This window comes from Rhamphochromis sp. 'chilingali' (assembly GCF_963969265.1).
Source record: "Rhamphochromis sp. 'chilingali' genome assembly, chromosome: 16".
NCBI classification, from domain to species: Eukaryota; Metazoa; Chordata; class Actinopteri; order Cichliformes; family Cichlidae; genus Rhamphochromis; species Rhamphochromis sp. 'chilingali'.
Genome location: NC_137943.1, coordinates 25,698,165 through 25,709,680, shown reverse-complemented (window position 1 = coordinate 25,709,680; position 11,516 = coordinate 25,698,165). Strand labels below are relative to the sequence as shown.

General features: G+C 42.9%; 1 protein-coding gene across 1 annotated transcript; it reads right to left on the bottom strand.

Moving 5' to 3' along the window:
• Nucleotides 1-856: 856 nt before the first annotated feature.
• Nucleotides 857-5,826, bottom strand: tmem200cb (transmembrane protein 200C-b). Its single transcript, XM_080861314.1, has 2 exons — nt 5,713-5,826; nt 857-3,148 (listed from the first exon to the last, which is right to left on the bottom strand). Exon 2 carries the CDS (start codon nt 3,113-3,115, stop codon nt 1,565-1,567), a length of 1,551 nt encoding a protein of 516 aa, XP_080717440.1. The 5' UTR covers nt 3,116-3,148; nt 5,713-5,826; the 3' UTR covers nt 857-1,564.
• Nucleotides 5,827-11,516: the final 5,690 nt, after the last annotated feature.

The following is an 11,516-nucleotide window of genomic DNA, read 5'->3' as shown; positions in this document are numbered from 1 at the left end:
ACTATATTAAAAAAATATATAGGGCTGGCTATAGAGTAAGTCTATTGTATTTTATGTGCACAACTTAAAGGTGTATCTATAACTGCAGTGAGGTTAAAAAGTACAATAGTACAGTAGCAGATTATGATGAAGTCATGTAGACATATGATAAACTCTATGTATAAATTGGCACAAAACAGGAGTATTGATGCACTTAGGATAACTGAATACTACCTGTTTGGGGTTTTTTTTGGTGCTAATCATACAAGTTGTATGGAAAAATCTGTTTAAGTAAATGGAGAAACAGTAATAAATGCACCTGCTTGCATACAAGGGATTGTTGAATGATTAGCATCTATCTGCCAGATCTCAGCTGAACATGATTTTCAAGGGATTTTTTTTTTTAGCATTTTGAGGCCTTATTTGACAATACAGTAGAAGAGATCGTGCGGAAATGACACACAGGAAACTATCTGATCTAGACTTGTGCTCAGACCCCTATACAGCAGCCTTTGACCTCCGGGTCACCTGCTCAACCAGGTGAGTTATTGGGCACTGACAGTTATGACAGTCACTATTATCAATAAACGCCCATTTTATTTTTCCCTGTTTATTTTGTCACCCATTTGAGCAGATACTCAGCTGTTAACTTCCCTTTGTAATAGTGAAGACAATTATTAAGAAGACTGTTGTAAAGGTCACTTATAGGTCACTGGTCTCGGTTCAGCTGGCAGAAATAATAAAACATCAATACCACTGCAGTGTTTCCCAGTAATGAGAAGTACGGCTAAAGTCCAGGAAAAAAAAAATCCATACAGTCTCTACGTTTGCCACACAATCAATCATAGTCCGACTTCCAGTTTTTTAATCCTTTTAATTTTTCTTAACGCAAGTGAAACTATTTGGAGCAAACAAGCCATTTTGCATTCGTGGCATTTAATCTAATATCACACAAAGACATCTATTAGACCCAATGGAGGTGTTACAGTCAAATTTATTAAACCATGAATGTTTCATATAAACAAGTGTGTGCACATAGGGAAGACCTTGTCCTCAAGGTCCCGATCCTAAGCCAGACATCTACCTGAGATTCAGTTCAGTTCACCTATTCACGTGGTATTCACATAACAATGCAGAGAAGCAAATCTAGACTATTTAAATATCTGTGGCATATGTTAATGCTACAGTACGACATGTTGGACAGTAGTTCAGAGTGAAAGTTTTGGCAATTCTACAAGCTACAATGTTTGCCTTACTCTTATACAAAAGAAAAAAAACCCCTCATCTGATCAAATTTTCTTTTCTTTTCTTTTTTTTTTTACAAACCATTTCTAAATCTCCTTACAAGTCTTTAGTATTGCTCTTGCTACATTGAAAAAATAGAAAAATTACATCTGAATTTTGAACTGTTGGTCTGGTGTATTTATAAAGAGTCTTGCTCTTGAGTATTCATGGCTATGTTTCAATAGTCCTTAGTTGCTTACTCTCCGTGTTTCCTTTCCTCTCTAATGGCCAGCTTCACCCATTAGCAATCACATAAGAGGGTGCGAAGCAAATAACAAGACATCAAAGAGTTTTAAGAGGCCTAGGATTCTCCAGAGGTGCTCGGTGTCGCCAAATTGTCCTGTCCCTGAGCTTCTTCCTCCGCCGCTGCTGCGTCCATTGCTACTTCCTGTTTAGGGGCCACCAAAGAAGTGTCTGCGTCGGGGGCTTCGAAGGATTCACCCCCCAGGTCATTCAGTTTTATGTAGCCCTTGCTGTTGGAGTGCTCCAGACGGGGGTAGCTGAACCGCCTGGCTCTGTCACCTTGACGGCACCCAGACACAGACAAGCTGCAGCGGCGTGCTGGCCTGGGCTGATCCGTGAGAGAGTTGAGCGACAGCCGTGAACCCATTGCCCTGGCAACAGGAGATGGCGGAAACAGCTGAGGCCTCTGCGGTTGACGCTGAGCCTGCGGCACCCCCTCTTGGATACCTGTGTCGGTGTCCTCGTGGCTCCGGTGAGGAGGAGGAGAGTCCATGATCAAAGCCTCCTTCTGCTTACCGTACATCACGTCTCTCTGGCTGCTGCTGCTGGCCTGTCCCTCCTCACTTATGTTTTCAGCAGCAGCTTCTATAACAACCTCCTCCTTTGAGCATCCCTCTGCCTCTGCTTTCTCCCCCACCTCACAGTTGTTCAGTTTGATTACTGGCAGGGTAAAAGCGTTCACAGAAGAGGTGACGATGGAGGTGGTCTCCCATTGTCGGGGCTGAGGTGCCTGCTCACTGCTATTGCTGTAGTCTTTATAGATGCTATAGACAGTCTCTGTGAAGCTCTGCACATCTTTGGACAAGCTACGAGGCCTGCTGACCAATGAGGAGCGTCTGAATACCTCCTCGCCATCTACCTCACCTTTGAAAGTGATTCCAGTGGAGGGCCAGGAACTGCGAGTAAGCATCCCACTTGTTGGGAATGTACCCGACGGCCCTTCTGCACTCTTTGACTGGGTGTAATTCACCATGCCGTTCAGAGGTGAGTACTCCTTTGATCGTATGCTGTGCAGATCTATCACTGTGGAGTAGATATCCCTCAGGTTTATGATTTTAGTTTTCTTGTCTCGGTTTTCATGGAGGACGGCGTTAGCACAAATGAAGAGAAAGATACCAATTCCCATCACAAGTGGTCCGAAGACTTTCAGGTTGTCTGAATACAAATAGTTATCCAGGAAGTCACAGAAAAAGCCACAGTGACGGGACGGGCTGGAAACACTGGTGTTAGAATGACTCTGGTTGAACAGATTTGATTGGCCAGAGGAAGGCTCACCACGGGTCAGGTTGGAGGTAATCTGAGGACTTTTGGAATAGCTCATCCTGCTGGTGTGAAATCCCCCGGTTCTGCGGCGCTCCTGGTATTGCTGCTGGTTCTGGCTGGGCCAGTAGCCCAGTACAGCCATGGAAATCCCAACCATAAGAACTATAATTCCAACAGCGGCCACCAAACCAGCAGGGGAGCAGAGATTGAGTTTGCCCTTCACCACCACCACATCGTTTTTCTTCTTTTTCTTGGATTTCCTCTTCCGTTTGTTCTCCGCTCGGTTTTTCGATCGGAGCGAATCCTGGCGCCTGTTCATGCGCAGCAGGCCACCCGTGGCTATCATGGTGGCGACTACACCACAGGCTTGTCACTCAGTCTGTGAGAACACAAAACAAAAGAGAGAGAAGATAAGCCTGAGGAGAGAGCAGAGAGGATGTTTACTGCATACTGCATACTACTACAAGTCAGATCTCGGTAAGCTCAAACGATAAGAGTCTTAGCATTTATCTAGTTTCACTCTAAAAAAATAAAAATGCTAACATGTGAAGGTTAGTTTAGAAGAAAGGTGTAAAGCATGGGGAGAAGTTAATTCTTTGGTGAGCTTTAGAGAACCTGGCAGAGGGATTTCATTACTACTGGGTACAATGAAGTTGCCTGTTTCAAAACTTTTGCTCAAGCTGTGTATCTGCTGTACAGACATGTTTTTATTTTTCATCAAATTCTCGTCAAGAATTTCTTTAAGGTGTAAAAAAATATCAGAGGTGGAATACTAGTAAGATATTAGCAACAAAATCTGTCCAAGGAGGACCTAAAGGAGGGCCATGGCTAATTTTCATGGTCTGCCAGTGATTTAATCCAGCCCTGAATCTCAGATTACGCAACAGGTTTATTTAGCCTGCTTCTTTGCACTAATCCGACTAAAGGCAGAGGCAAATATTAGTCATCAGAAGGAGTCTAAATAAAAAATAGTATACATCTGCTGCTGCTGGATCTACAAATCTGAAGACGTAAGCAAAAGACAGACAAAAACCCAAGTTGACAGCGTAGAACAAGAAGTGCTTGTTATCTATATTCAGCTGTGCCGGTGCGATATCAGCCTATGAAAATGTAATGTGTCCAGACAGGAGGCCAGCAGGCATGTTCTCTCCACCTCACTCTGTTTTTCTTGCTCTCCTTCTCTTTCTCTGCCTCTCATTTCTTCCACCAATCTCTCCCATAAAACACTATCCCTTCCTGCTTTCCACCCAAATCCATTTCGTCATCAACCAGTGCAGCTGTGCTTCAACATGACTGCATCCACACACACACCACATCACAAAGGCAAATATGAGCTATTAGCCATGTGTTTACACAGCAACACAGCCATGTAGGATGTTTAAATTTGTTTGGGGTTTTTACGATTATGCAACGCAGACCAGCCACTGCTGACTGATCGTAGAAGCTCTGGTTCAAAGGGCAACGAAGCCACCAACACTTATCATGATTACAGACATCTGCTGATGCGCACCAACCACATGTGGTGAATAACAATCAGAGGATAAGAATGATTAATTAGACAGATTCTAGCCCCTGTCTGATTGTGTCTATAGCTAGATATTTAATTTTATAAATCACGCCTGACTGTGTAAGACTTAGACCTTGGGTTCGTGAATAACTTATTCATGACACTCCTTCCATTTAATAAGACGTTTTCAAAAGCTGTCGTGGGACAAAATAATAATCACGATGGCCTTCGAAATCCCTTTATAATTCAAGTTATTACATGCTGTTCCAACGAAAGTAGAGCACGGACCTCTGCACCTGAGCTTCAGCAAACATCACACAGGTACTCAGCTGCTGTTTATAGCGACTTTCAGTGTATATCACATCCAATAACCACTCAAAATACGTCCTGGGCGAGAGCAACTCAACCTGCACTAAAACCGATAAGGCGTAGGCGGTACTCTCTCTATGTTTGGGGAGAGAAGGGCAGCGGTAACGTGGACCAAAAGTGGGTGTGGACAAGTCGGATTTTGTCTCTGTCTGCGGTGCTGAACAGGAAGCTGCCAACCCGTCGGTTCGCCCCCGCCCCCCCAAAAAAGAAACCCCCCCAGCTCGTGTGGCAAAACGGAGACCAGGGTGGTCTTAACGCTCAGTCCGTCTGAGCTGCGGGGGCGCATTTTTCGCGCAATGTTGCGTGAGTAATCGGCTGTTGACATTAGGGCGCATCTGTTTCCCTTCTGTTGTAAAAAATCCCGTGAAGCAAACACGAGCTGCCGTGGAGCTGGGGGTGCCGTGAAAATGCCCAGAACCACGACGCACGCTTCTCGCTCCAACACAAAGCCAAATACGGTATTGGAGGAGGAGGGGGTCTCACAAGGTGCAGACAGATGACAAACATCCATATTTCTTCCACGGCCCTGACGAAGCTCGTGGTTTCATAACTGAAACTACAATTCAGAGTTGTGTCGTAAATAAAAAATTATAGCAAGCAATGCCTTCGGCTCTCCCTGCTTTGCCTTCACAACTTATGCGAAATCGGTATCTATTGGCAACACCACGACCATAAAAAAGTTAAGCGGCATGAGCCGATCCGCATTTGAAATGGTGCTCTATTTACACATTTTTATCTGTCGTGCATTTGAAAGAGGAGGCGTGCTATCAGGAAGACCAATCGAAATATTTATATATGTATAAAAAGCAGCATCATAAATGAAAGTAAACGGACTCCAGTGCCCAGTGCTCTGAGTCTACCGCCTTCCTGACATCAAAAACTCATGTCGACTTACTCGATTTTCACAAATACTACCAACCTAAACGAGGCGGTCGCAGAATTAAACCACTTCACAAACCTCGTTCTACCTCGACACCGGGAATCAGACCCGCTTCATAAGCGCGAAAAATAGCCCGCCTGATAAAAACCGCAGATTAAATAAAATCGTAAATCAGCGCGTCTCTCACCAGAAATTGTAGCTTGGCAATCAAACATCTTCAAAGGCGCACTCCTCGTTCAGCTGTGCATGTCGTGGTGCGCCACTTTGGTGCCAAGGCTGGAAGAGTGGTACCCAGTTGAACGCAGATTCACAATAGACCGGCAGGGGCGGGCCAACCGCATTTCCATTGGTGGTGATTATTGAGTAACGAGAAAGGGGAGAGCTGTTATCATACTGCAAACACCTCCAGATTTTTCAGGATTTCTTACCTCTATAGAAAGACAAAGATTCTGCACCATGAGACTTTCCTTGATTTATGTATTTGCACTGTTGTTTGGGGAGTTTGATGACAATTGCAACTTGTCATCCAGGCTTTTCATTTGCATGTGGTTAAACAAGCAGAAATACCATGCATGAGTGAATTACTATACTATGGGTTTAAAACTGCACATAGTGGAGTTGAAGTCCACATTTAAATACACCAAATGCATCATCTATCATTTGGTTTTCTATCCTTACCTTCCCCCCAGTTGGGTTAGATTGCTATAATTGCTTATATGCTGTGTCTTTGTGTTTAACAAAATTAAATATGACAGAGTCCAGATGTGTTTTAGTGATGTGAGACTGGAGACAGAGGCAGCAGCTCTACACTGGCCAGAGGAAGCACACATAACAAAGCTCAGCTCTGATGCTCCAGAGAGTTGGCTGCAAATTTATGACCCAGAAATGTGTTTTGTTTATGGCATAAATTAGAGGAAAGGAACAGAGAAAAAACTCTAGCGTGCATGCCGCAGTCAGAGTCGAAATATACAGAGACATGGTAAATAATCCGACGGGGTTTTAAAGAGCTGTCTTTAATCCCCAGTGTTGACTGGTGCACTGTAGGTCTGTAGGTCTGGAACAGATTTCTGTATAGCTCTAAGCTTGTGTGGTATAGTAAGACACAGTGACACAACAGACGTTTCAGTGTTTCTGACAGAGACTTAAAATCCTGCTACTGCAAACAAACATTCCAAAATATGATGTTCCATGAAAATAAGTCAACAGATAGTGATGCAAAAGAATCAGCACAGATCGTGTCTTAACATGATTTATTGAATATTTGATTGAATATAAGTTGTGTGTCTGTTATTTTTAAGGGCAAGTGAAAGCATCTCTTGTCTTGATGTGGTTACACTTTTAATTCAGTCACTTTAAGCAGCTTTTGAAAGCAGCTTGGTGCAAAAAAGAAAGAGGAAATACTTACCTCCTGCATCTCTTAATCGTTGATGTTCTAAATATACATCTGGAAATATAATTTTTAAAGATAGCAACAGATGCAATCCAAAGCACTGCAGTCAACACACTTATTCACATCATTATCTGCACATCAATTCTCTAGTACGATCTCATTTTCAAGAGATTACACCCCCCTTCAACAACACTTCATTCCAATCAGTAATCAGCCTGAGATCACACTCTCAGATTCACAAGTTTAGCCTGACACTTTTCTCTATTTTTTGATTGCACTGTATTTCAAAGGGGGTTTTTTTTTCTCTTCTTGCTGTTTATCAGTACAGGCGAGATAGGAAATGCAGGGAATTCAAATAAAGTTTGGGCTCACTCTGCTGTCTCAAATAGAGGATGGGATGGGATCCACTATCAGCGCCTTCAATCTATGTGTTCCACGCCAAAGATGTATTCCACTGTAACACAAGGAAAAAGAGCAGACTGCAGACTTTTGTAGAAACTTCTACTTAAAAAAATCTGCAGACTTCCCAACTTTCCCTAATGACTATGCCCTTGCATACTTAATCATTTATTATCAAGACTTCCCCAGGTAATTAAATTCACCTACAGCACAGTGATAAATTACAGCTGGTTTTCACTACATATGGAAAGAAATGAAGGAATATGAAAAAGTAAAAAGTAAAAAGATGGGATGGAAAGAGCGATATAGAGCTTTCGCTATGTTTTAGTCTTCTAATACTGGGTCTTCCATCAGCAGTAATTCAATAATTCAATTTATTCCTCAGTGATCATATCATGTCTGTCACGGTTATTTAAAACACCAGCCTCCGGTCCTGCTCGCTATGAATGATGTGCCCTGCATATACAGTTCTATTCAAGCCCTAACAAATCTGCTTCTATAGAACATTCTGATCCTTATCCAAAAACAAAAAACAAAAAACCCCACATCATCTCTCACATATCGAAGTATCTCCACAGAGAAGCTCTCATATACTGTAGTGTCAAAAATAGCTCCAGCGCTTCTGCAACTGAAACATAACCAGCTTTGTTACTGTATCTGCACAGCCACAGCACAGAAGAAGACATTCACTTTGTCCTTTGGCTCCATTTCCTCATCCAACATTCTTTTTGAGTGTAATATGCCGGTTAACAGCTAAAAGATCCGTCTGAAGCAGTTTCAGGAGCTGCAGGGCGTTCAGTTCATTTCTTTCTTAGCTTGGTCTCATAAGTTAATTGGGAATGTAGGAACTTGGAATGTGGGCGCAGCGAGAGATCAGCTGCCCCCAGGAAATGCTGCCACAATTACACCTGAAGTTAGGAGTCAGTTCAAAAGATCAGGTCATGCCACATTTCTAGCTCTTAGAGGTGATGACCAAGAGTGATGATGGTTCATCAGTTAAGCTGATTTTTTTCTGATCTGAGCTCTCAGTGATTAAAGGATAAAGGATTTTTTTCTTCAAATCAAATCCAATCAAAACAAAAGGCAACAATGTTTAGGGCTCACATCCCTAACCAGTGCCCACTGGCCTGTACAAAAATATATTCAGAATAAGAACACGAATTATATTTTTTAATTCTTTGAAAAATAATCTCCTTAAACCGTTGGGCACTGACCTTTAGAAAACATTACTCATACTAAAATTAAGGGGCCTATTTTCAGCTGCAGGTGAATACACAATTGACTCTCTAAAAATAGCTACAAAAGCAGAGGGGTGAGTGGTGGACACAAAACAAATTACATTGCCCATGTTCATTATAACAAACAAACCCCCAGCAACAATGTGCTTCATAGATGTTTTTAACTAGTTTAGCTACATTCGTGGAGCTCTAAGTTATTAGAATATTGCCACATAATCAATAGTTGTTAGCAGCATCTATATATTTTGTGGGTTTTGCCATTTTTTTGTTATTTCCAAGAAAATATGAAATATCCTCAGACTTATCGTTTGACTAGATTATCTGTTAGAACTCAATGAATCCACCAAGCTCCCCAATTGCTGCAGGTATATAAACAGGGTCAAAAAGCTGAATTTCTACTCTTTACCAAAACCCATTGCAATGAAAGCTTAACTCCAGACGCATCAATCTCTTGGCCCGAGAGCCACTATGTTCATTATCTTCCACAACATGGGAATGTTGGGCCTCCTCATAAATCACACCAAAGTTTCCCAGAGTAACCATCTTCGGCACCACTACTCAGGTGCTGTTGGGAGAAGACCTCCATTTGATGAATGACCATTTGGGTCCATGTGCAGATTGTGGTTGTGGCTAATGAGATGCATGACAGCGCTAAGACTGATACAGGTCATGGAGACATATGGGCATTTCGGGTCCGTCCGGTTCTATGTTCAGCAGCCATGCGTCACTGACATCATGCAGCACGCTGGAAATGGAGCAAGATGCCCAGTCATCGCAGGAAGAGAGACCAATAAATTGATGAGGAAGTATCAGGAGAGGGTGTGAATAGAGAGCAGCAGGTGAATGCTTGCTCCCAGCAGGTAGCTGGTTCCCACTGGTGGCCCTGTTTCATTTCCACATAGTGTAAATGGCTGATTAATAGGCGAGCAAGGACCCAGGACTCGGATAGAGGCCAATATTAGCTCACATATCATCAGCTTGTAACACTAATGGGAATTCATGGGTAAAATATGGACCCAGTGTCTTTTGCAAGATAAAACAGACCCAGATACAAAACTCGGACAACTTTTAAGTTTGAACTGAGTTGTACCAAAGTTTTTCAAAAAGTAAATGCATATATTGAGCCCTAGTTTATGCACAACTTTCTCTGAATATGATTATCAGTTGGGCAACAAAACAGAATTGTGCCGAGTATGCATTACCTAAAGAAAAGGCAGTAATTACAATCCTGAACATCAAAAAGCTGTGCAATTCCTAAACTGCAGGATCATGAACCCTGTAGGCTGAACAACTACAAAAGAAGCTGTTTTTCCATGCAGTGTTTGCCTTCATGGCCACATTTTGCAGGGGAGCGAGGCTGTTGCGCAATCTGGACTAATTCTCGGGGCTTGGAAGACGCGAGCTTCATAAGATCAGTGAGGAAGCCTTCTTTGATCTCCCATCCTAGATAATATAGGTCATCTCTTCAGGGAGAAACAACAAAAACCAAAATGAGGCGGAAAACACCATTCAAGTCACTGTGGAACACGAAGCAAGCAGCGCCTCAAATGAGGACCACAACATCGCCCGGCAGACCTATTTTTAGGGTCTTGATCTTTGGCATTTTTAACACAACAGTCCATCAGCCTGTGTGCTGACGAGAGAAAGAGGAATTTCTGAAATGTGAAATATTGCATCTGTCATTTTCTATTCTGCTGCCTGTATGTGGAGCCTGTTCAGACTGGGTATCCATGGCAACCGTTTCATAATGCCTCGCAAAACACCTTAGAAGAGGTTCCTTTTTATTTAGGCTGGAGGGCTGGGACAGAGGCAACAGAGAATCAAATGAGAGGGCAAAAGTGATAGCTGACAGGCTGTACACAGCATATTCTTTAGCTGACATTTTTAGAAGTCGCCCCCTCAAAATGGAATGGGGAGATAATGAAAAGAGCTCACCCAGAGAAACCAGGGAAAAAATAGGATGACATAAGAACATTTGATATTTATTGCACTGCACAACTGTCAAAGCAACCCTCTTTCTCTTGCAGATTTAGAGCTTCTACTTCTGCAGTTTGTGCTACATGCATAGAAAGACAACCGTCAGTTCATGTGATTCAGTGAGACATGCTGGCACTGACACTCACTGTATAGGAGCATGTTCTCTGGGTCCTGGAGGACAAGTCCAGTCATGTGGAATGCAGCAGGCGTGAGCTTGATGGGAGGGCAGCATACAGCCAGCTGGGTCTTCTGCAGGGGTGAGACAGAACCCATGCCAGGAACTGACAGGACCAATCAGTGAAGGGCTCAGGCCTCATCCATGCATGCTAATCAGCCCGTCAGAGGAGCCTGGGTCGAGGGCATTTGCAGGGGTTCATTGCTATGGATACAGCAGCAGCAGTCACACGATATTACCTGAGCAGGTAAACCAAGTGGAAGGAATCTTGGCGTTGGCCGCACAGGGCTACGTGACCTTCGGTTACGTCATGCATTCTCAGATGAGTCAAAAGCTGCAGAATGAGAAAGCAAAAGTACCGATATGACTGCAAACACTGCTTGATTTATGGAAGAATTCAAAACAAAAAAGTTGAGAGGAAACTAGAACGCTATGTTGGAAAACGGACACACGCACACACAAACCCCCCCCAAAAAACAAGAGCACAGTCTCAAAAACATGCAGGCTATGGCAAAAGAAGCCTTTCATCATTTTAGCACAATCCTATAAATGGGTTTTAGGCTAATGTGGCCAGTTTGTCTTTTTCACAGCTCCACTCCTATTTCTATTTTCTGTTGTGTAACACATATAGTGTTACCTCAACTTTGTGGCACAGAAAGTTTGGAGACTAGGTGCCGCGATGGGAGACCAACAAGCCAATTGTTCCCCAAAGTGTTTTTCTTCTTTGGATAAGCTCTTTAATCATTTCAAAAGACTTGTGAGTCACCAGATTGAGTGACACAAACAGCAGTGGATGATAGATAGATATGACT

Bases quoted from the DNA above. Each gene is read 5' to 3' on its own strand.
- tmem200cb (XM_080861314.1), bottom strand. From the start codon at position 3,115: ATGATAGCCACGGGTGGCCTGCTGCGCATGAACAGGCGCCAGGATTCG.